At 39.5% G+C, this 25,191-nt stretch overlaps 1 protein-coding gene across 1 annotated transcript; it reads left to right on the top strand.

The window, feature by feature from the left end:
- Positions 1–470: 470 nt before the first annotated feature.
- Positions 471–23,720, top strand: MASTL (microtubule associated serine/threonine kinase like). Its single transcript, XM_029283086.1, has 12 exons — positions 471–659; positions 3,703–3,840; positions 5,552–5,691; positions 6,566–6,654; positions 6,804–6,910; positions 7,470–7,614; positions 10,843–11,015; positions 12,240–13,451; positions 15,397–15,532; positions 21,797–21,910; positions 22,000–22,101; positions 22,792–23,720. The coding sequence occupies exons 1-12, from the start codon at positions 471–473 to the stop codon at positions 22,947–22,949; spliced, it is 2,703 nt and encodes a 900-aa protein (XP_029138919.1). The 3' UTR covers positions 22,950–23,720.
- The last annotated feature ends 1,471 nt before the right edge of the window (positions 23,721–25,191 follow it).

Below are 25,191 nucleotides of genomic sequence, written 5' to 3'. Positions count from 1 at the left end.
CCCACCTTCGCGGGATTCCCGTGGGTCTATGAAAGTCTGAATACCTGGATTAAATTATTGAACGTTGATAAAGATGAAAGCTGGAAATAAACTTCGGGAGTAATACGTAATTTCAGGAATAATAAAACAGCTTGAAAGATCACGCGTTTTTAATATGCTTGGGAGGGGGGGGCAAAGATAAAATGAAACCCAAAACAAACAGGCACATTTGCATTAGTATTTTCTGGACCTAGAGCCGAGAGCGAAACTGAGCATGCGCGAGTAAACAGGAAGTGTTGATGACGAATCCGCCCCCTCCCCCCGCATGAGTTGCTTGAGTGGCTAATAACGTTTTACGTCCTTTCGGTTGACGTGCAAGTGGCGGAAGGAGGGGTGGAACTTAGTTTTGAATTGTCGCGGGGCAAAGCCGCTGTTCGGCTGCGCGCCGGGAAGCCCCAAGAAAAGCCAGGATTGTGGCGTTAGCGATCGTGATGGCGGAAACTTCTGCATCCCAAGATGATGCGAGAAGGGAGGAGGAGAGGGGCGCCTCATGCGGGAAACGCATCACCATACCCCAGCCGCCCTCCATCGAGGATTTTACTATCGTTAAACCGATCAGCCGAGGCGCTTTCGGGAAAGTTTATCTGGGTCGCAAAGGCGGAAAACTCTATGCCGTTAAGGTGAGGCTCCCGTGTTTGGGGTAGCCCGGAGCCCCCGCTCTTCTAAGCAATTGTCGCGGAATACAGTTAAAAATGGTAGCCCGAAAGTTCGTTTTAATTTTCATTGCTCGCAGGCTTCAGTGACAATTTAGACCAGGGGTAGTCAATCTTGGCTCTTTTATGACTCGTGGATTTCAACTCCCAGAATTCCTGAGCCAGAACAGCTGGCTCAGGAATTCTGGGAGTTGAAGTCCGCGAGTCATAAAAGAGCCAAGGTTGACTACCCCTGACTTAGACAAATGGCAATGAAACTGAATTAAAAGTCTCAGAGCAACTGTCATGAGGGGACGATTTACGGTCGAAAAATGTGCGAAAAATATGGATCCTTCCTTTTTCTGTCATTGCTTCTTCCACTCCTAACCCAACTGCTGCCGATGTCTACTTAATTTGTGCAGAATTGAGAATCTTAAAGAAGAGACAAGTGGCAGTGGATAAAGACTCAAATGTAGCTTCTGTTTTGAAAATTATATCATCTCGTGCCCCTTTATAGATGCTCAATCCTTCCAATTTGCTTCTAAAACATTGACTCCCTTAAATATTTTGATCGTCTAGACCAGGGCTTTTCAACCGGTGGTACATGTACTACCGGTGGTACTTTGGCACTTGGCAGGTGGTATGCCATCGTCCTAGAGAAGTGGTAGTGGGGCGGAGAGGAATGAGCTGAAGTGGCGGCACTGCCACACAAGCCCAAGGGAGAGACAGCCGGAGCTGCAGGGCTGTCGGGGCTTGGCAGGTGGGGTGGGAGCTGAGGGGGGCAGGGCGCGATGCGATCGGCGACACGTTGAGGAAAACAAGTACTCCAAAAAAACAACTTTCATTAGTTTGCAGCCTGCCATTGTAGAAGGTCTCTGTTGAGACGTGGGGCTTCAAGGGGTGAGGAAACCCCCCCCGCCCATGCGCGCGTGCGCACACACACACAAACGTGCGCAGGTCTGAGAGAGGTGAGCTGAGAGCCACGCAGAGGCAACGATGGGGAGGGGTCAAATGTGAAGCCTCTGCCCACTGCTGTCTGCCTGTTGCCACCTCTGTCTGGAGCCTCTGGAAGTTTAAAAAAAAAAAGAGGAAGGAAGGAGTCAGGCAGGGAGAGAGGAAGGAGAGGCAATTTGGTTGAAAATGCCCCAGTTCAAATGAGAAAGCAATTTTGTGACAGACAGAACTTTGTTGGCAATCCAAGTTAACCCTGGTATTCTTGAATTGTGAGCTCTTAGGAAAGTATCCCCTTCTTGTGTGTTGCTAACAACCATTTCCACTGGGGAAAACAGGACAGAGCAGAGTGGAGGAAAATATTTCCCTTTGCTATATTTCCAGTCTGAATTAGACCAAGGCAGAGTCCCTACAAGAGAGCCCTTTTAAGGATTATGTATTAATAGAAAAGCAACTAAGCTACCTCTGTTCCTAAACGCTAAAGCTGTTGCACATAAAAAATGGAGGAGCTCTGATCAAACTATCACAGCCACCATTTTGACAGTTTTGCTGTACTATTGTCTGTGGATGCCCCCACTAAATGCAAGCACGGAATAAACTGAGACTGGTTTGTTCTCAATCTTTTAAGTGGCCACAAACTACTAGCAAAAGTGGCATTTGATCACAAGGCAAGGAGGCATTGAGAAATGTTTCTCCTTTTGCATTTGAGCATCCAAGAAGGGATAGGAAAGAAGAAAGGGAAAGAGGAAAGACAAAGAAAAAGAAGGAAAGAGGGGAAGAGAGCAAGGAAGGAAAGAGGGGAAGGAAGAAAAAGGAAAGGAGCATGAAGAGGGAAGGAAAAAGAAGAAAAGGAAGAGGGAGGGAAGGAAGGAAGATTATAATGAGAAGGAGGCAGGGTCTGAGGGAAGTCCTGCCATAGCACTTGGCCACAACCAGCCCTGCTACCCTTTTGCCATCCCCTTGTCCCCCCCCTCCTGACTCGCCTGGTGGTCTCCCATCCTATCGCTGAGGATGCTTTGGTTATAAAGCCGGTTTCCTCGCATGGAGAGGGATTGGGCCTCCTTCTGACCCACACATTTTGCCCTCCCCACACAACGTGAACAACCTGGCCACGGAGAGCAAGCAAAGCAGCAGCAGCCTGGAGGAGAAGGTAAGCACAGCCGGGGGGGCCTTGGGGAAGGCTGGCCTGAGCTGGATGCTTGCCCTCCACTGCCCAGGGCTCTGGGCAGTCTGCACCGCTGGGGGTCCTCCCCTTGTCCTGAGAGCAAAGGAACTGCCATGCCACCAAAGAAATTTAAACCAGTACTTTTTTCCTTTTTTTTTTACAGTTTATAACATTTTATTAGATTATGGAATAATACAAAAGCAAATAGTAGGACACAATGGGGAGGAAGAAGGGGAAAAAAGTGAGAGGGAAAAGGGGAAAAGAAAAGGCATTGACTTCCAACTTCCTCTATTGCAGTAGAATAAAGCCTTAACCTCGAACCTCAACTTTTTACTTTTTCATAATAGTATAAACTAGCCATTTCTATAACAACAAATGAATCTAACCAGTAAAACCCAAAATCCCGCCCCCTTTTTTTCAGTCATCAAGTTTTTGACACCTTGCTAAGCACTGGTGATACTCGAATATTGTCATGTCCTAAAAGTGGTACAGTCTGTGAAAAGGTTGAAAAGCCTTGGTCTAGACCAAATTAGCAAACTTCATTATTAGAAAAAGTACCCAGTGGCAGGTAAATGAACCATGATATAAAAGCCTAATCATTCTAAGTAATGGAGTAAAATCAACTTTCTAATTCAGTCTAATTCCTGCTTTTTAAGGGCCCGAGTGAGATATCACAGTTTTTGATTGAAAGTACACAAAAGGCTTAAGATACCAGCATAAAGGATTTATAGTACAATAATTAAAGTATGCATTGTGAGAATTTATTTGGCATTAAATGCATAGAACATTCCACAAAAATCCTTAATATGGAGTATTTATGAATTATAGGCATAAGGAAAAGTAACTTTATAATGCATTTTTCTGCAGTGAAGAAATATGATGCATATATCACCAAAGAGACAATTGTTTTTACAGGTGGTGAAAAAGGCTGATCTGATCAATAAAAATATGGCCCATCAGGTACAGGCAGAAAGAGATGCCTTGGCTCTCAGTAAAAGTCCTTTCATAGTACACTTATTCTATTCACTTCAATCTGCCAACAACGTCTACTTGGTGAGTAATCCACCCGCATTGTCTTAGAAAACCTTGTTTCTTTTAAGCTGTTGTTTCAACCTATTGTTTATTTTATAGTACTTTCCAGTGTCCTTATCACCTGCTGTTTGAACACCAACTTCAGTTCCAATCTTAAACCAGTATTTTTGAGCTGTAATTTTACTGAATATCTGTTTTTGCCTGTATCACATTCTAACTTAGCCTTTTGTAGTCTTTCCCATGTGTAGATCATTCCTGAAAACAAATGAACTTTACTGTGTTAATTATATGAACGTTATCATTTTTCCTTCCTCAGTTTGTATGAATTTTAATTCAGGTAATTCTAACTCAGATGTGTTGAAACCATAATACATAAGGAAAGGAACTGAATGGGGTAATCTGAAATAAATTGTATTCTAAAACCACAGTGAATGATAATCCAGAATAAATAGGGCTATTTCACCAGATCATTTCAGTGCTTCTGACATGGGAAAAAAACAAGCAGATAAGAACATCTCAGACATGGAGAGAACTATGATTTTTCTGGTTTTGCCCAGCTTTTGAGTTTTAAAGATTATTTAACTGTTTAGACCTAGGAAAGCCAATAACACTTAACATGATAGAAAAACCGTTATTAACAAAATAAAAGAATTGGGAAGGACCTTGCAGGCCTAATCCAACTATCCACTCAAGCAGAGACCTTACATCATTCTGTACAAATGGTGTCCAATCTCTTCTTAAAAATTCCAGTGATAGAGCACCCACAGCTTCTGGAGGCAAGTGGTTCCACTAATAAATGGTTCTCACTGTCAGAAAATTTCTCCTTAGTTCTCATTTATACGTTTCCATCTGTTACTTCTTGTCCTGCCCTCAGGTGCTTTGGAGAATACTACTCTTGTCTGTGACAGCCCCTAATTATTGGAAGACTGCTATCATATCTCCCCTAGACATACTTAGTTCCTGCAGTGGTTCATTGTATATTTCAGCATCCAGCTCCCTAATCATCTTAGTTGCTCTTCTCTGCATTCTTTCTAGATGTAGTATTCCAAATGTGGTCTTACCAAAGCAGTATAAAGCAGTACTAACACTTCACTTACTTTGATTCTATCTGTTGATGAGCCTTGGACTTTTTTGGCAGCTGCAGCAAACTGCTGGCTCATATTTAAGTGATTGTACCCCACTGCATGCTTCCCTCCGTATAGATATAATTTTGTTGAGGAGTACACATTGAGTGTGATTAATTATGAATCCATCTGGTGGTGATAGTGTCTATCCCACATTAAGAAGTAGGTTGTGGTCTACTTTGTCAAATGCCTTACTGAAGTCTAGGTATACCATATCCACAGCATTTTACTGATCCAATAATTTAATCACTTATACCTTTACTTGTTTCTAGACATTTGCAGATCTGTTGCTTAATTATCTTTTACAAAATCTTTCCAGGTATTGATATCAAGTTGATTTGATGATCTATAGTTTTCTGGATCCATTTTTCCCCTTTTTTGAAAATTGGAATCACATCAGCTCTTTTCTGGTCCTACAGTAGTTCCTCTATGCTCAAGGCTCTTTGAAAGATATGGTTCAGTGGTTCTAAGATCACGTCTGCTAGTATAATTATTCTCAGTATTGCCTCTGGAGTTTAGCAGGTTATACAAAAAATGGAAGGATTTATGTCAGCCATAGATTGCTTATCTCTGCTCTTAAATTTTACAAAGGTATTTTTCTTTGGCAGGTAATGGAATATCTTATTGGCGGAGATGTTAAATCTCTTCTTCATATATGTGGTTACTTTGATGAAGAAATGGCAGTAAAGTATATTTCTGAAGTAGCACTGGCTCTTGATTACCTTCACAGGCATGGAATAATCCATAGGTAAAATCATGCTATGCTGGATTTAATACGATGTAAGATTAAACATTTTCAAATAGGCCATTAAATTTACACACATTTTAAAAGGCTGAAACTTAACTCATCACCCATAATTACCTTTGTAGTAGACCTGCTGCTTTAAGATTCAAGTTTAATGGATTTGGATCAGCTTCAAAAGTTTGGAGCACTTTTTATCTTAAGTAATTAGAAATATAATTTCAGGAGTAAATTGAAATTAGTGCCGTCTCTGAAATGTAGAATTATAGAGTATACACCACATAAGACGTAAACCATTCTAAGAAGATTTATTCTGACTGCTTTGATAATAACAGAAAACCTGTTTTCTACTGAACCAACGACATCTGTGTCCTCTGCATGTATACTTAGTAAACAGGTTCACTTTATTTGTTTATAATAATCATTTAATGTTATTACTCTGAGCCAGCATTGATATCTAGGAACAATAATTATGTTATATAAAATTTATCTGATAGCAGAACATTGATTAATGTTTTTAAATCATTATATCATTCCCCAATATAGTCTCTCCTCAATGTACTAGAATGGATAGTGGGTGATCGTCAATTTGGCGAAGCACATTACACTAAACTATACATAAATATTTCATTTATTAGAGCCAGTTTGGCCTCCAGGTTAAGCCTGAAGCTAGAAAGCAGAAAACTTGAGTTCTAGTCCTGCCGTAATTACAAAAGCCAGCTGGGTTCTCTTGGGTAGTCATTCTCTCTCACCCAACTCACCTCAAAAAATTATTGTTGTAGGGAATTTAAGAGGAAGAAGGTGTGTTGGATATGTTTGCTGGCTTGAGTTATTTGTAAAAATAATAAAGGTGGACTATAAATATTTTTTTTATTACTAGAGATTTAAAACCAGACAACATGCTGATATCTAATGAGGGTCACATTAAATTGACAGACTTTGGACTGTCCAGAGTTACTTTGAACAGAGGTAAGCCCTACACAAATTGATGTATTTATATATCAGAATTGTTGCCAAATATTTTTTTAATATGTAGTGTCAATTTACATGCCCAATTACAATGTTATTATTGATTGCACTTTTATAAATATAGAGCCTAATGATCATACTTTTTTCAGAAATAAATATGATAGATATTCTCACTACACCATCAATGTCTAAACCTATGCAAGACTATTCTCGTACTCCTGGACAAGTATTATCTCTTATCAGCTCTTTTGGTTTTGTAAGTGTTCAAAATAATATATTTATACTGTATTGTTTACAACATAATATACAAGATAAAAATTTATAAACGTAAGACTGTCAGCTAACATTTCTATCTTCTTACAAGAATTAAGACCATACTCCTAATATAGCTGGAGATTACATAATGAAATACTTAAGTCTAAAAAGATCTGACTAGGGCCCAATGAAATAGCAATGAAGATACTAAGTGGGAGAATACAAAGAAATTCTACTAAATTACATGAGGTGGTTTTTAGCCATTTGAATAATTAATAAATCCTGGCATTTTGGCCGGCTTAGTCTCTGTGCATTGAAAGAAACTTCTTTAAGCTTGTCATTCACATGCCTAACATTCAGCAGCATGTCAGTGGATCTCTGATTTTAAAGTGTTAACATAAGGCTTTATTTTGGGGAAAAGCTTGAGATTCTGTCTATCATCTATATCACAAACATTCAGATACTGAAGCATATGTTTGCGTTCAGAAATTATAAATTGCCATACCCATGATAAATTTCAATATGTCCATCTACTGAAAAATATATCTTTATTTTGACAGTATACTCCAGTTGGAGGGAAAGGGCCTGTGCAGAGTCCAAGCCCTGTTTCTGCAGATATGCCTCAGCTGTCTCGAGAATTCGCTTCTCCTCTATCTATAAGCTGCAAAGATTACTCTATGGCATCAAGTAAGCTCCTGAGAGCATGTAAGTATCTAATTGGAAGGATTTGATCCTATCATCCAGGTCATGGATGTCCCAAAGATGGTTTTTTAAAAGGCAACTGAACTTGTTTTTCTTTGAAAATGTTTTGCTTCTCATCCAAGAAGCTTTTTCAGTAGTGACTGAATGGTGGAGGATGGAAGGATTTATAATCCTTGCAGTCATCTGATCGTTAGCACTGTTTCTGTGAGTCATTGAAGCCACTTCGAAATTTATCTGTGTCCCCAAGGTCACCTGAATAGTGCAAATGAGTGTGGAACCTTCTTGGAGCTGCTGAAAGGACTGTGTTTAAATAGGAGATAGGTGGCATCATATCCCTCCCCTTCTGTTGAGAGAGGGCTATTCAAGATAGGCTTAAGATAGAGAAGGATCTGGACAGACTTGAACACTGGGCACCATCTAACAAAATGAAATTCAATGGCGAAAAAAGTAAGGTTCTACATTTAGGCAAGAAAAACCAAATGCACAGGTATAGTAGGGGGTACCTTCCTCAATAATAGTAACTGTGAGAGGGATCTCAGAGTCCTAGTGGACAATCACCTAAATATGAGCCAACAGTGTGCTGCAGTTGCCAAAAAGGCCAACACAGTGCTAGGCTGCATTAACAGAGGGATAGAATCAAGATCACGTGAAGTGTTAATACCACTTTACAATGCCTTGGTAAGGCCACACTTGGAATACTGCATCCAGTTTTTCTCACCACGATGTAAAAAAGATGTTGAGACTCTAGAAAGAGTACAGAGAAGAGCAACAAAGATGATTAGGGGACTGGAGGCTAAAATATATAAGGAACGGCTGCTGGAATTGGGTATATCTAGTTTAACTAAGAGAAGGACAAAGGGGGACATGATAGCAGTGTTCTAATATCTCAGGAGCTGCCACAAAGAAGAGGGAGTCAAGCTATTTTCCAAAGCGCCTGAAGGCAGGACAAGAAGCAACGGATGGAAACTAACCAAAGAGAGAAGCAACCTAGAACTAAGGAGAAACTTCCTGACAGTTAGAACAATTAGCCAGTGGAACAACCTGCCTCCAGAAGCTGTGAATGCTCCAACACTGGAAGTTTTTAAGAAGAGACTGGACAGCCATTTGTCCGAAATGGTATAGGGTTTCCTGCCTGAGCAAGGGGTTGGACTAGATGACCTCCAAGGTCCCTTCCAACTTTATTATTATATAGCTCTTTCAAACCAGTGGTGATCCTATCCTTTTAAAGAGATTAATTTGTGTGGAAAGGGCTCTAGAAATGGTGCCCCATTATTGGAATTTTGTCCAAAATAGGCGTATCTTGATGACATTTCACTTCTGAGTGCTTTAAACTCTGAGCAATTAATTCCTGAATGATTCTATATTATTGCAATGGGGAAAATAAATGTAACAAACAAAATGGAGACTGCACTGTTCCACACAACCCCCTTTTACATATGACAAAGATCAAAGCCCTACTCATTGCTTTGCCTAATCCAGAGTTCCCCAACCTTTTGGGCACCAGTGACCGGTTCTGTGGAGAAAGCTTTTTTGTGAACCGGAGGATGCGTTGTTTTGTGTGCTGCCTGCATCCCACGGATGGGGCTTTGCTTGTTTATGCAGACTGGTTGCTGACATGCCACAGACCAGTACTGGTCCGGGGATTGGGGACCCCTGGCCTAATCCCATCAGTCCCAAATTTTCTCTCCCTCCCTCCTTCCAAACAAAGCCTCTTGCAATCTTATCTAAGGCAAAGAAAAGAAGCCTCCTCATAATATAGTCCTATGGCGACTATAAAATTGCAAATAAAGAAACACCTTAGAATAGAAGAGAGCTGGAAGGGACCTTGGAGGCCTTTTAATCCAGCCCCTTGCTCAAGCAGGAGAACCTATACCAGTGGTGGTGAATCTATGGCACGGGTGCCAGAGGTGGCACTCAGAGCCCTCTCTGAGGGCACGTGTGCCTTCGTCCCAGCCCCGCCTCTCCCATAGCCTCCTCACCAGCAGCCCCCCTGGAGAGTCGTCCCTGGTCGCCGCCCGTGCGGAGCAGCGCAGCCAAGGACATGGCAGCAGGGACAAGACTCTAGCCTCGTGCCCCATCGCGCGCAGATGATGCTGCGAGGCATAGGCGAAGGGCATGGTCGCCATGGTACTGCAGGGCCTCCTGGGTAATTGTGGCGGGACATGGAGGCGGTGGGTGGCTCAGCAGGGGGTAGGGCGGTTTTTGGGCACTCGGTCTCTAAAAGGTTCTCCATCACTGACCTATACCATCTCAGACAAGTGACTGTCTAGCGCTTTTTAAAATTTCCAGTGATGGAGCGCCCACAATTTCTGGAGACAAGCTATTCCACTGGTTGATTGTCCTCACTGTCAGAAAGTTTCTCCTTAATACCACTTTGCTTCTCTCTTTGATCAGTTTCCAACCATTGTTTCTCGTCCTTCCCTCTGGTGCTTTGGTGACCAATGTGACCCCCTCTTCCTTGTGGCAGCCCCTCAGATACTGGAATACTGCTATCATGTCTCCCTATTTCTTCTTTTCTTTAGACTAACCAAACCCAAGTCCTGCTGTCGTTCTTCATATGTTTTAGTCTCCAGGCCTTGGATCATCTTAGTTCCAGCCCCCATCAGTTGATTAGCTTAACATTCTACCTCCTTTAACAATAAACTTCTTCAGCTCTGCTGCCCTCCTGAAAGGCCCATTTTGCTATCAACTCCGCCCTGCTACATAGCTTCCCCAAACTGGCAGGCAAATCCGATTTCCTAGGATTTCTTGCCTTGCAATCCTTACCCTCTGTAAAAATCTTTGTTTTTCCATCGTTTTACTGCCCATCTTTCTTGCAATAAACTTGGTTCTTCTTAGTGTTATGCTCCTTTAGAGTGAATCCATGACAATTTAAATTAGAAAATTGTGTTGCTGTGGTTTATGAGATATATATAACTACTTGTATTATAGTCTTTCTATATGAATGCAAATTTATGTCAGTGTTTTCTTTCCTTTTATACTTTTAGTACCTTTTCTAAACTTCCAGAAATTTCTTTTAATTGAACAAATTCAAAATAAAATAGATTAAAATATAAATTACACTAAAAAGAATTATGAAGACAGGAGATACATGTCTATTTAAAATAAATACATTTTACATTTACTTATTTGAGCAATTTTACTTTATGGCTCAGTTGAATGGTTCAGTTGAAAATTTGCTGTAAGTCATTGTTTTATTAAACAGACAAAAATTGCCTATTCCTTTTGAAGGCCTTGATTCTTCAACTGTTATGCCTGGAATGCCCATAAGGAGTTTAACACCAACTCTGCTTCAGTCCAGAAGAAGGTATGGAACATCTAGTGCCAGTAGCCATTCCCGGACCCAGCTGTCTAGTATGGAATCAGAGTGCTGCAGCAGCCCCAGGTGGGAAAAAGACATCCAGGTTAGGACTGCTTTTTTTCTAAGAATTTGCTTCTTCTTAACCTGAATAATTCTGTGCTAGTACAGGACAACATTTAAAGGCTTTTAAATTTTGTTTTTTCCAAATAGGATTACCTTGCAAGAAATGGATAGGATATTCTGATTAAGAGATAGAATTGTTAGTTATTCTGTTTGCTATGTTTTGGGGAGATCACTCCTTCCTATGCTGTTACAAAGAATAGGAACCCACATTTTCTAAAAGTTGGTTCAAGCCATGGATAGCAATTCTGGGTTCACGTGCCGATCTTCTGCTTGTTTTGTCCCCTCAACACATTCCATTCCTACATTAGTTAGTAGATAACGTGCCTATAGAAACAGAAGCTCCTCCAAAGTTAGCAAAACATGCTCTGCTTTCAAATAGTGTCTGGATCTTATGGTGATTCTGTCTTCTAATTCAATGGTTTATTTATTTGTTAGATTTATATTTATCTTTTTCCCAGGAGCTCAGGATATTATTCCTAGGGTAATACTCTAGTCTTCAGTTTTATTCCTATGAAGATGGGAAATTGAAACACTTTATTATACATTTCATGACTTAATATGCAAATAAATACTGGCTTGTATGATTGGATGGCATGTGAGAAACAAGAGACTGTCCCTTTGTAACCAGTGAGTTTCTATACCTAAATGTTGATTCAAAGCAAGGTCCTCTAAGTAGAATATGAATATAAAAACAAGTATAATTTATTTCTGGAATAGAGAAAGAAAAGTGTATCACTACAGTAAAATTCAAAGTAATAGGCTTCTCAGTAGTATATCTACTAATATGCCATTTTATTTTTAGTTCAGTATTAACACAAGATAAGTTAATAGTAATAAGCATTATATATCAACCACCATGGAGATAGTTTTGTGATTGGATGTGAAATTAGACTAGGAAGTAGCTGTGATTAGGGACTTGCTTTCCATTCAGTTTCAATCAGAATTAGAAGCCTTTTCCATCTGAAATATGGCAGACAAACTATATTCTGCTCAGAATCAGGAATGTACAGAGATCTGTACTCAAAAACAAAGACTTGTCTCTTTCAGCTAAGGTGCTAAACTATACTTTTAATGCTTTTTAGATTTATATATTATTTGTTTCATTCTAATTTTGTTTCAAATTTAGTTGTTCCATGTGTGTAATTACTTTAGGCTGGATTGGAGTAATGTTTGTCTGCTTAGCTTGAAACTACTTGGTTTTCAGGAAGAAGACAATTTCTGCCCTGCAGCAGGTCAAATGAATGCAATGGAGAAACATGAACCTTCAGACATGCCATTTGTCAACAATAATAAAGTCTTAAAGCAAAACTTGCTAGAAACTGCTATCTCTCCTATTAGTAGTAATGACTCTGCAGACAGGCATAATGGAAGGAGTGAACACTGTGACTCATCAGATATTTCTGTAAAAATTTGTGACGTGAAAGACTTAGTCAGAAAATGTCTCTCAGAATACAAAGAATGGGAAGAAAAGCTTTGTACAGATAATTCTGCTCAATCCAAGGAGGTAGCAAAACCTAACTATCACTTTTCCCATCTGGGCTTGGATAATCTCAAGAAAGAAGAGGAGAGACAAGTGCTGCAGAAGACTGGAATCAAAAGATGCTTTGAATTAGTTGACACTAGCCCTTCTCAAGAACATATCCTTGTGAAAAAAAATAATAGTGAATATAAGCGTGGTTGTAAAATTATTGAGATCCCAGAAAAGCAAAGCACAGGTTTGACAGCTGAAATCTGTTGCTTAAAACTTGAAGGGTGCATGCAAGAGAGCTGCCCAAAGGAAAGTCAAACAAAGGATTCAAATTATTTGGAAGAAAATAAAGGGAGCAAATTAGGGACCCCATTAATAGCTAAGAATCTTATGAATGAACTAAATGCAGATTGTGAAAAGGATGGAAAACACATGAACTTCAGTTTTGTAAGCATTGATGATGAAAAGCCTTTAGCAAGCATGAGCATGGACTCTGATTTTTCCCTTCCAGAGATCTCTGCTACAGAGAACCATTTAGAAAAACACACATTTAGTTTAAATGGGAGCATTAAAGACGTCCCCCTTGAGGAATCAAAATCAGAAGCTATGTTAACATTACCTTGCTGCTCCAGATGGGAAACCAGAGATGAGCCAATGCTCCCTGTCCAGGAGAGCAAATACTTGGATCGCAATCAAGATAAGAGTTTGAAATACATTACAGAAAAGCACACCAATGTTCATTCTTCACCAATGGAGATGCTAAATGTACTTAAAAAAAATATTGTTGCCTTCCGAAGTTACAATAGTTCTATCAATACGTCTAATATGACTGAGCCTTCAAAAATCAGTATGGTATCTGTAGAAGGAATGAATATCTCTGCCTGCAGTGGTTCTTATCCAATGACCATTACACCTGCACAAAAAGGGACACCCTACAGGATATATCAGGTAGGTACTGAACATGCAATATAGCATTATACAATATAGCATTATAGGATTTCTATATATGGTAATGAGTTGCCTTAGATCCTACTGGTTTATATGGCAAAAATCCCTCTATTGATAAGAACTTTCATGACATTTTCCAAGGTAGTTATGATGGGCAACTCTAGATCCATGTTTCTTGGATCTTCAAGGTTTCTTTCTATTGGCCTTCTCTGGTAAATCAGGCTACATGAACTAAATCTACTATATCATAAGGCTACTTTAATAGAGCCTTGCAGGTCTGAAAGTACAAATTTTCCCACCCTCTTTTAACTTTTTTATCTATCCTTTAGTTACTTTCTCTGACCATTAAGCAATTGCAGGCTCCTACTCCTCTTGTCTAATTGTTTCCTAGGCAGTGTCTCTTCTCCACTTTCTTCAAGGTCACCGATGCATTCCATTGTACTTTCATTCTATTACTTTAGTTATAATTTTATTTCACAAGAAATTTAGCATTATATGAATTTTCTTTGGAAGCCTTCAATCTTAGTGAAATGCAGCATGTGATAGGACTCTTCTGCTGTATTTAGATAAAATTATATTATTATAGAACTTCTGTAGCACAAATACAAATTTTAGGCTTTTTCATGTTTAAGTTGCTTAAAAAGTCACAAATGTTATTCTGAAAATGGTTTGTATTTTGGTACCACACCCACTTTTAGAGGATGTAACTTCAGTAAATCTAGAGAAAAAGTTTCTGTAAACTTAATTTATTTCTTATTAATATCAGTGGGTAAATTAATCATGACTTAAATCTTGATTTTACTGGAACTGTAATTTAGTGCATTCAAATTTCTCCATTTCTTCAATGCCACTTGAGAATACAAAGAAGAGACAAAATGTTAGCACATAAGAAGTGTAGTTGAGCCTTGTCATGTTCACTTTTTAAAACTGGGACAGTTCTTATCTGGAGGTAAGATAACAAATAGAAGCATTATTTTCATGAATTTACATGAATTGCATATAGAAATCTGTCCATAGAGGGCATTATTAAAACACACATCATTACAAAATAAAGTGAAAGATTGAACACATCATTTCTATCAGCCTTCTCCAATCTGGACCCCTCAGCTATGCTGGGATTACAATTCCCAGAGTTCCTATCTTGTACAGCTCATAGTTGTATAGGCTAAAAATTATGGCAGTTAAGGTACCAAAATGGAGAAAGATTAGGGGTGCTTGATTTAAGCTTTAAGAAAATCTTGCAACATTACTTTTGTCTAATATCTACCGTATGTTTTTAACTTTAATACTGAATTGAGATTTTTGTAATCCACAGAGAGTCAATGAAGTACAATAGTGTAGAAGCCTGAGTAATAGATAAATAAAGGCTAGTTTTAGTTTTATGGTGAACGCATAGCTTGAAGCTTAAAACCTCTTGCACTTTTCAGATGGGAGCAGATGGCATTAAGGATTTCATGGCCAGTTACCATTTACTGATTATAATGAAATTTTTGCTTCTACAGTAGAATAGGCAGCTCATGGATCCTTTTTATCCCATGAAAACTCCAGAATTATACAGCCAAAATTAGATCATAGACTTTTGGCAGCCCAAAACAATCTGATTCATAATAATTAATTTTTTAAGACATTTCATTTGCATTTTTAAAACATCTCCTGTCTTTCCCAAAGAACTGAAGATCTGCCCAACTTTCCCAATGACATCCCTTGGATAATTAAAAGTAATAATAAATTATAGCCCCATACTTATCAAAAGAGACATAAAAGAAAACCCATTTTGTTTGAGATAAAACTCAGTATTTTGGAATTGAATAATATACTTCATTGCAGATAAAGTAACTAGGCTCTCGTTTCAGCCACTAATCATTTAAATCAAGAAATAAAATGAATATACTGTATTCTAACTGTCTTACTTTATATCTGATGTAATATTTATTTTTTGCATCAGACTCCTCAGGGAAATGTTGATACACCCTTTAGGACCCCAAAAAGTGTACGAAGAGGGGCTGCTCCAATAGACGGAGAACGTATTTTAGGAACCCCAGACTACTTAGCACCTGAGCTTCTCATTGCAAAGACTCATGGTAAGCAAACTAATATTCACGCGTTATGGATACTTATGTATTTTCATCATTCACATTTTCAGTCATGTGATAAGATTCTGACTTTTAAAAATCCTTAATTATCAACCTAATGGAATACAAGATTTAATCTTAAAAATCTTTCCTTCTATCCAGAATTTCATTTGAATTCACTTCAATTTAGTATATAGGTAAAGGGAGATTATTCCTCTGTCCAATTGTGTCTGACTCTAGGGACGGTGCTCATCTCCATTTCTTATCCGAGGGAGCCAGCATTGTCCAAAGACATTTCTGTGGTTATGTGACTAGCATGACTGTACGCCAAGGCACATGGAACACTTACCTTCCCACTGCAGTAGTACCTATGTGCATGCTTTCGAACTGCTAGGTGGGCAGGAGCTGGGGCAAGTAATGGGAGCACACCCTGTCATACAGTGCTTAGGTGTCAAACATGGACTGTCAGCTTTCCAGCTGACAAGTAGTGTCTTTAACTGCTGAACCATCGTGCCCCATAAAATTTAGTATATAGTTTGATTCAGTCTTATGAGCAAAAAAGAAAAGGAGGAACTGGATGTGAACTGTGGATGATAGTCTGTAGTTCTATATCATTTGTCGTCGTGTTGTGTGAACTACAGTATATGTTAATAAAAATAACAAAAATATTTCTTGAGTTCTGTTTCCTACATTGCAAAATCTTTGCAAAGAGAGCCAAGCTTACTTGATGTAAAGCTGGGGTTTTTTTTATTTTAACAAGAGATTCTCAAGGCCCATGCTTCAAAAAGTTACATAATACAGGTTGTCCTCGGCTTATAGCCACAATTGGGACCAAAATTTCTATTGCTAAACAAGGCAACTGTTAAGTGGGTTGTGCTTGATTTTACAAGATTTTTTAGCCACAATTGTTGGTAATCAATGCAGTTGAAGTGAATCACATGGCTGTTAAACAAGTCCAAATGGTCGTTAAATGAATGGTTTGTAAATTGTGGACTATTTCTACAGGTAGTCCTCGACTTAGGATCATTCAAATTTATGATGGCATTGAAAAAAGTGACTTATGTCTTGCACTTAAAACCATTATAGCATCCCTCCAGTCATATCAAAATTTGAATGCTTGGCAACTGGATACATTTACGACTTATACATCTAGGGCAGACATGTCCAAAGTCCGGCCCATGGGCCATTTGCGGCCCGTGGCCCGGTTTAATCCGGCCCTCGAACAGCCCTCCCTGCTCTATATAAATGCGGCCCTCCCACGGCCCTCCGGCAAGTCCCATGAGAGAGAGAGAGACAGAGACAGAGGCACTTGCACTTGCACTTCTGTCTCTCTCTCTCTCTCTCTCATGGGAATTGCCCCCTCGCAGGGCTCCTCATTGGCCCTGCGCCCTGTTACCCCGCCCCCAGCCGCAAGCCACCATCCGCCCTGTGGTTATAAGTGTCCCGGCAGTTGGGACCCGCCCCTCCCGGAAGTCAATCAATCCTTGGCGGTTCTCCGTCCGGCCACTTGTGTGCTGCGTCACCCAGCCTCCTTCCCTGAAGGCTCGTTGGACCAGAGAGTTCCAGGTTGGTGTCAGCCCTTGCTCAGCCTTCTGAGCTCTCCCGCGGCGTCTGCTGGTCTGCTGGTGTTGCGTGGCCCGTTCGGCTTTCCCCCTGGCGTCCGCGGCGTTCTCTGCCTCGCTTTCCCCGGCCGGCTCCAACAGTTCCGGCTGATTGCCGGCACGTGGCTGTTTCTCCCTGGCAGCCTCGGCCCCCCCAGCCCTGTTGGTGAGCGCCCGGCAGGGCGCAGCGTCGCCAGGCCTCCCCCCCTTGCGCGAGGCTTCTGCCGTTCCCCCTTGCGCCTGGCTACGGCGGCTCGGGGTTTCCCGTCCCGGGCACGCCAGGCAGCGCTGCAGGGAACGGAAGGGAGGGGGGGAGGGCCATACCTGGAGCTCCGCAGGCCGGGGCGACGCCGGGAACGAGCTGGGCGGCGACGGCGACGGTGGGAACAAGCTGCTCGGCTGCGGCGGCAGCAACGGCAACAGGCCGAGCGGCGGCGGCAGTCGGCTGGCGGTCCCCCAACCCTCACCCGTGAGTGGCAAGTCCTGTGGGGCTTGACAAAGAGAAGAGAAAGAGAGGAGAGAGGGAAAGAGAAAAAGTGGAAAGAGAAAGAGGAAAGAGAAAGAGGGGAAAGAGAGAGAGAAAGTTAGAGGAAAGAGAGGAAGAGAAGAGAAAGAGGAAAAAAAGAAAAAGAAAAGAGAGAAAAAGAGGAAAGAGAAAGAGAAGAGAAAGAGAGGAAAGAGAAAGAGAGGAAAGAGGGAAAGAGAAAGAGGAAAGAANGCGGCGGCGGCAGTCGGCTGGCGGTCCCCCAACCCTCACCCGTGAGTGGCAAGTCCTGTGGGGCTTGACAAAGAGAAGAGAAAGAGAGGAAAGAGGGAAAGAGAAAAAGTGGAAAGAGAAAGAGGAAAGAGAAAGAGGGGAAAGAGAGAGAGAAAGTTAGAGGAAAGAGAGGAAGAGAAGAGAAAGAGGAAAAAAAGAAAAAGAAAAGAGAGAAAAAGAGGAAAGAGAAAGAGAAGAGAAAGAGAGGAAAGAGAAAGAGAGGAAAGAGGGAAAGAGAAAGAGGAAAGAAAGAGAAAGAAAGGAAAGAAAGAGGAAAGAAAGAGAGGAAAGAGAAAGAAGAAAAGAGGAGAAAGAGGAAAGAGAGAAAGTTAGAGGAAAGAGAAAGAGGAGAGGAAAGAGAGGAAAGAAAGAGAAAGAAAGAGAGGAAAGAGAAAGAAGAGAGGAAAGAGGGAAAGAGAGAGAGGAAAGAGAGAAAGAGAGGAAAGAAAGAAAAAGAGGAAAGAGAAAGGGAGAGGAAAGGAAGAGAAAGGAAAGAGAAAGAAAGCAAGAGGGAGAAGAAAGGAAAAGAGAAAAAAGATTGAGAAAGAGAAAGAGAGAAAGGAAAGAGAAAGAGAAGAGAGGAAAGGGAGAGGAAGAGAGGAAAGAGAGAGAAAGAGGAAAGAGAAAGAAAAGAGAGGAAAGAGGAAAGAGGAAAAGAGGAAAGAGGGAGAGAAAGGAGAGGAAAGAGAAAGGAAAGAGAAAGAAAGCGAGGGGGAGAGGAAAGAGAAAAAGAGGAAAGAAAAAAGATTGAGAAAAGAGAGGAAAGAAAGAGGAAAAAGAAATGAAAGAGAGAAAAGAGAGAAAGGAAAGAGAAAGGAAGGAAAGAGAAGAAAAGAGGAAAGAAAGGAGAAAGAGAGGAAAGAGAAAGTTAGAGGAAAGAGAAAGAGGAAAGAGAAAGAGAGGAAAGAGAAAGAGGGGGAGAGGAAAGAAAGAGAGAGAGAGGAGAGGAAAGGGAAAGGAAAGAGAGAGAGAGAAAGAGGAAAGAGAGGGAGAGGAAAGAGGCATAAAATAATTCATTTGCATTTAATTGTAATGGTTCAAAGAATGTTCGGAAAAATGTTCGGCCCTCCAGCACGTTCACTTCATCCAATCTGGCCCTCTTTGAAAAAAGTTTGGACACCCCTGATCTAGGGTCACATGATTGCCATTTTTGACCTTCCCAGGGGCCTTCTGCCAAGGGAGAAGCTGATTTCACTTAATGACTGTGGTGAATTGGCTAGCAACTATACAAAAAAAGAGTTGTAAAACCACAGATGACTCACATAAGACCACATTACTGAGTTTCAGAAATTCCCATCCAATTGTAGTTGTAAATCGAGGACTATCTGTATTTACTCATTATAGTGCAGAAGTAGCTTAATCCTTGTGAATCAAGTTCACAGAGTACACCAAGCTATGAAGTCAATTATGATTTTTTAACCATTCTGCATGATGATATGTACAGAGTTAATTGTGGTTCATTCAATAAACAATGATTAAAAACATTATGATCCATTTATGTTGCATTTTGAACAATAATCTAATTTATTGGGAAAGGGTTTTTTGTAATACTCAACAATTTCATTATAGAACTATTTGAAATTAATATATTCTACCTTAAGATGGTTCAAATAAGAATCAAACCATGCTTTCAAAAGTTGATACGTTGTCTACATGCTCCTAGGTTTGCAGCCCTTCAGCATTCATAATAAATATAGGATTGACATTTCTTTCTGTAGAAATATCTTTCATACATGTAAAAAATGTCAAGAGAAATTGATGTGGTCTTAATCATGTCACTGATATGTATAGATTGGGGGATATTACATTCAAACATATAATCCACCAGTTGTAGTTTGAAGTGTCCAAAAATATTTTCATTTGATTCTCAGAAATTTAAAATTCCCACTTATAGGTGAATAAATAGACTAGGTATTCCTCTGGTTCATATAAAAAGCCGAAAACTATGTTAAGGAGAATATTTTTCTTTGGAAAACTGCTAATTGGTGTATTAAGCATTATCAGCATTTAATAAGTGAATTCAGTGTAATAATTATACCAACTGTGGTAAATATTTACTTGATTTTTTTTACATACAGGAATTCACACCACTGGTAAGTTTTTTTATAGCACTTCACAAAACAAAGTTCACATTGTTCAAGACAAGTATTGAAAGATTTATACAATGAGTTAACACAATTTACATTTCCAAAATAATCGTTTCATTAGTCTAGTTCAGTGGTGGCAAACCTATGGCACGGGTGCCAGAGGCGGCACTCGGAGCCCTCTCTGTGGGCACACGTGCTGTTGCCCCAGCCTTGCCTCCCCCCGCAACCCCCTCCCCAGCAGCCCCCCTGGAGGAGAATCGCCCCCGAACGTGGCTCACATGGAGCAGCGCAGCCAAGGACATGGCAGCCAGGCAGCGTAGACAAGACTCTGCCCTCACGCCCCATCATGCAGTTGATACTGCAGGGCGTGGGCAGAGGGTGTGTCCGCCATAGTGCTGCTGGGCTGCTTGGGCAATCTGTGGTGGGCCCTGGAGGCAGTGAGTGGTCCTGTGGGCAGGTGGGGTGGGGGATGGGGCAGAGTGGGGGCGTGGCCAGTTTTGGGGCACTCGGTCTCTAAAAGGTTCGCCATCACTGGTCTAGTTCAACGAAAATAAAAGTGTGGTTTACAAAGGCTAAATCTCTAATAGGGAAATATTCACATTCCTTCATTTCAGAGTGGGTGTTTTTTTAACAAATGCAATGCTGATTTTCCTTCTTTAAAATGTGCTGTGTTACAACATAAAAAAGATGCTTTCACTTGTTTTCCAAAGGTTATTGGTCACTTCTACTGTACAGCAGACATAAAGTAGGTTTTCTTGTAATAGAATGTCAGTGGATGAGGACAGAATTACGCATTGAGGTTTTAATGCAAAGGAATGTTCTTAAACATGCCTCAGTGATTACCGACTACAGTTTCATTAAAAATTAAACACTAAACTGATTTATAAGAGTAGGCTTCCAATATTTAGGTGGCTTTTTGGTTTTGGGGGGTGGTTTCTAAGTAAATATGGTTGAGATGGTTCAGACATATTTTTTGGTTATGTGAGTGCTTTAAATTATCCTCACACACAGTTAGTGAATGAAATGATTTAGTATTTTTTGATTTGATTGCTGCCCATCCTTGAGGTGACTCTTCATAGAACTTACTTAGGATTTTTAGCTGTGCATCCAATTTATCTGACCTTTATCTCTGAAACATCAAGGGGATATATCTGTATGTGCACTGCATATAATTTGGCATAGCAAATGCATGTTTCACTTCCAACAAAATGAGCTGTCTGGGGCTTTGGTAATACAGCAACTGGAAAATGCATGTTGCTTAATCGTGGCTTTGGTGCCTTAGCAATTTTGCTTGCTTTTGCTTCTGATTGCAACACTGAATTTCATGATCTGAAAGCTATCAGAGTAAAGACTAGATATAGTCCCAAGAAAACCTGTTACTGAATCCAAGCTTCTCTGGATACTATTTTATGTACATAATTTTTAAAGAATTCATGGCTCTCCAAAACAATTGAGATGATTAAAAAAAATAAAGTGACATCTTTATTACACAGTTCTGTGTTTAATATTTGCTATGTGAGATCTAGCTATAGTAATTAGTTTCCCTTTAAAGTCTGAGAAATTCAGCATGCTTGGTTTAGCTTTCTGTTCTGCAATTGGCCTCTGGAAGTTACATGGCTCGCATCAATATGCCTTTGTCATGAAGCATTTAGACAAATATTACTATATTACTAACACAGCAAGAAAGAAGTGCATAAAAGACAAATGCTGTTTATCTAGGATGTTTAGCTATTATACATTATCTTCCTAGAATTCTTCCTGTAACTACAACTTGATTTAATGCATCTCCTGGAATCAATGTTAATTTCTTTGAACTGCTTTTATTCAGGTGCTGCTGTAGACTGGTGGGCTCTTGGGGTTTGCTTGTTTGAGTTTTTAACTGGAATTCCACCATTCAATGATGAAACACCACAGCAAGTATTCCAGAATATTCTTAAAAGAGGTAATTATCACTTTGATCAAACCAAATCCAAAGAACCCTTATTTAGCATAAATACTGTGGTACTTATTTGTGTGTGCGTGTCTTTCCAGATATCCCATGGCCTGAAGGTGAAGAAAAGTTGTCAGATAATGCTCAGAATGCCATTGATATTCTTTTAACCATTGACAGTACTAAGCGAGCTGGACTCAAGGGTTAGTTATCTCTTCTTCATACAGTAACTTAGAAGCTTATAATTTAATATTCATAGTTTCAGTCTGCATGAGGCAGGGGTGGGCATGGAACTCTTCATAAACCATTGAGGGTTTGGAGGAAAAACCATCTGTCCTTAAAAGCTAGTGATACAAATGGTCACAAACCTGTTCAATGTAATACTTTACAGGTAATAAAACAAAATCTGTTCAAGGACAACAAACTTTTATTTATTTCTTGAGTTCAGAATATCACATGAGATTCTTCTTTTACTATTATATTTGTAAATATATTTTGGTTCATTTACCTATAAATTCAGAAATTGCGGGATTGCTTCCAGGAATTTCCAAGTTAAAGAAAGAAGGACTGACATAAGCATTTGATAAGAGATTATGTTTGTTAAGGTATCATTTCACAACTAAATATAGGGCAAAATTGGTAAACATTCTTATCAGTTGTGTTTAATTTAAACTTTAGTCAGGAGACTATTGAGAGACTAAGTCCAGGTAATTAATTCAGACTGAATTCTGGAAACACCCAGAATCATAAATGAAAATAATTAGAACAGTGTTTGTCAACCTTGGCAACTTGAAGATATCTAGACCTCAGTTTTCAGTATTTCCCAGCCAGTGTGCATTAGAATGAGAAAGGCACAGAATTAAATCTAACAATTATTTAATTATTCATTCTAGAGCTGAAGCTTCATTCCCTCTTTCATGGTATGGATTGGGATAATCTTCACAATCAGACTATGCCCTTTATACCTCAACCAAATGATGAAACAGATACATCCTATTTTGAAGCGAGGAATAATGCTCAGCAACTAACAGTGTCTGGATTTAGTCTGTAGGATCAAAAGAAAAAGAGATGAGAAGAGGATTTCATATTTACCATGACAAAGCTTTCTAACACTTATTTTGTAACAATTTCATTTTTAAGAAAAGGATCTGCTTTTAACTCAGTCTTTTTCTGTAAAAGCTATATTGAAATAGTATACAGAAATAGCTTCTGACCTAAATTTTTACTTCAAGTACTGCACTTTATATTAATTGTATTACATAATATAATCATGGTATAATACTTTCCTACTCAAGAAAAATTACTTTTCTGCTGCTATGGGTATTTCCAAATATGGGGAAATGACTGTCTTTGCTATCAGCTGTAACAGGGAAAATTAAATGCATACAATGCAATTACCATTGTGCTTGTAATTATAACATGACACCTCAATATTAAAATATATTTGAAACTGATTTCAGGTCAATCTGGAGCTGTCTTTCTGTATTTTCAGTGCAATCCAAATAGAGATTAGTCTGTTTTCAGGCATTTAATTTATGTATTAGTTATCCTGCTGTTTAAACTGTCAGTATTCCCCAGTGGTCTCTATAATTTTATTGTCAATGTTTTCATTCCTAGTTCATCTAAGAAAACTATGGCACAAGCAAAGCAAGAAAATGTTTAACTATTGCTATGTTTTTGGATAAATTATATTGTCATTTTAAATATTGAAAATGAGAAGTTTTTGCATGTCGGTCTGGAGAAAAAAGAATCTTTATGCATGCTTATTCAATGTAGTATAACTGCAATTCAGCGAAACAGAAAAAATAGTGGGATATTTCAATTACTATGTATTTAAAACATTGAAAATAAAAAATATGTATATATTTTGTAGTGGATAGTTTCTAATTCTCTTTTGAATTAAGTACTGACGTTTGCTTGTTTCAGAATGTATTACTGTTGTAAATAAGAATTTATTTAAATAATATCCAAATTGAAATATTTCTCGATTTTCTTCCATGTCTCCTATAGGGGGCCAAAAGGAGTTTAGTACAATTGTATGTTAGGAGGACTTTAGGATGGGTGCTGGATTACTTTAACTGTTTGATAGCAAGATTCTTTTAGTAGTACATGATCAATTTGGAACAGAGCTTCAGTCTATATTTTTAGTTGGTCTGATTGCATTTCTGAAATTTAATGGATAAACTCTTCAATATTCTCAACTAAAAACATATTTACCCTTTTTCTCTAGCTATTGTATCAAGATAGATTCCTGGCAATAAATTACCTATGATAATTATATCTGATTCTCCGTCCTATAAGTAAAACAGTTATATTATGGACACCTAAAAAATATTGGCAATTTGTTATCTTTCACTGCCAAAAAAGCAAATATTAATAAAAGAAGTGTTATATAATACAAATTTAAAATAAGTCTATATATTACAAAACCATTATCCTGTCCATAATATTTCCTAATCACTTATTCTTCACTTCTAATGTTAATTAATGGACAGATATGAAATCTGATGCATGTCTTCCATTAGGCACATGCCCACTAATTTGATTATCCTTAGAATTTATCCACTTTGTCAATTGCTACTGTATATGAATTAAAAATGGATATCCAGATCACCTGTTGAAATATTTACTGATTTTACCAAAGATAAATGCTTCTATTATCAATTTTGGGGAAAGACAGAATTTTGTTTCTACTGTTTTCAAATGCTTTTTTCTCCCCTCCTTTCTTGGTTCACACTGGAACTCTATAATGCTTTTTTTATTGTCAGTAGGTTGATTGTTGAGATTTAACTTGATATGGTCTCCATGTAAACTCTTAATGTATGCATTTATGTAAAGACTTATATCAGAGTTCATTATTAATCTGGGAGTCATGGCATTTCCCTTAAAGCAGTGGTTCTCAACCTGTGGGTCGGGACCCCATTTGGGGTCGATCGACCATTTCACGGGGGTCGCCAAGCAAGGCTGTCCGCCATTTTTTTTGTCCGCCATTTTTTTTGTCCGCCATTTTTTCCCCTTTTCCGGCAGGTGCCTTACCTCCCTTGGGCTGGGCCAGCTGGTGGTCGGCCTGCTCCGTCTCTGCCGCTTGCCAGCTACGCCTTGGCTGGCGCAGGGGGCAGAGCCACGCATGCGCAGCACTCCCGGGCAGGGAAAGTCCTCGACTTACGACCGGTTGGGTAGTCCTCGACTTACGGCCGGTTTAGTCCTCGACTTACGGCCGGTTTAGTCCTCGACTTACGACCAGTTGGGGTCGCGGCATTAAAAAGGTTGAGAACCACTGCCTTAAAGTTTCC

The sequence above is a fragment of the Protobothrops mucrosquamatus genome, unplaced genomic scaffold, assembly GCF_001527695.2.
Source record: "Protobothrops mucrosquamatus isolate PMUCROS unplaced genomic scaffold, P.Mucros_1.0 scaffold13, whole genome shotgun sequence".
Taxonomy (NCBI): Eukaryota; Metazoa; Chordata; class Lepidosauria; order Squamata; family Viperidae; genus Protobothrops; species Protobothrops mucrosquamatus.
The sequence above is the reverse complement of the archived record's forward strand: the minus strand, read 5'-3'. Positions and strand labels throughout refer to the sequence as shown.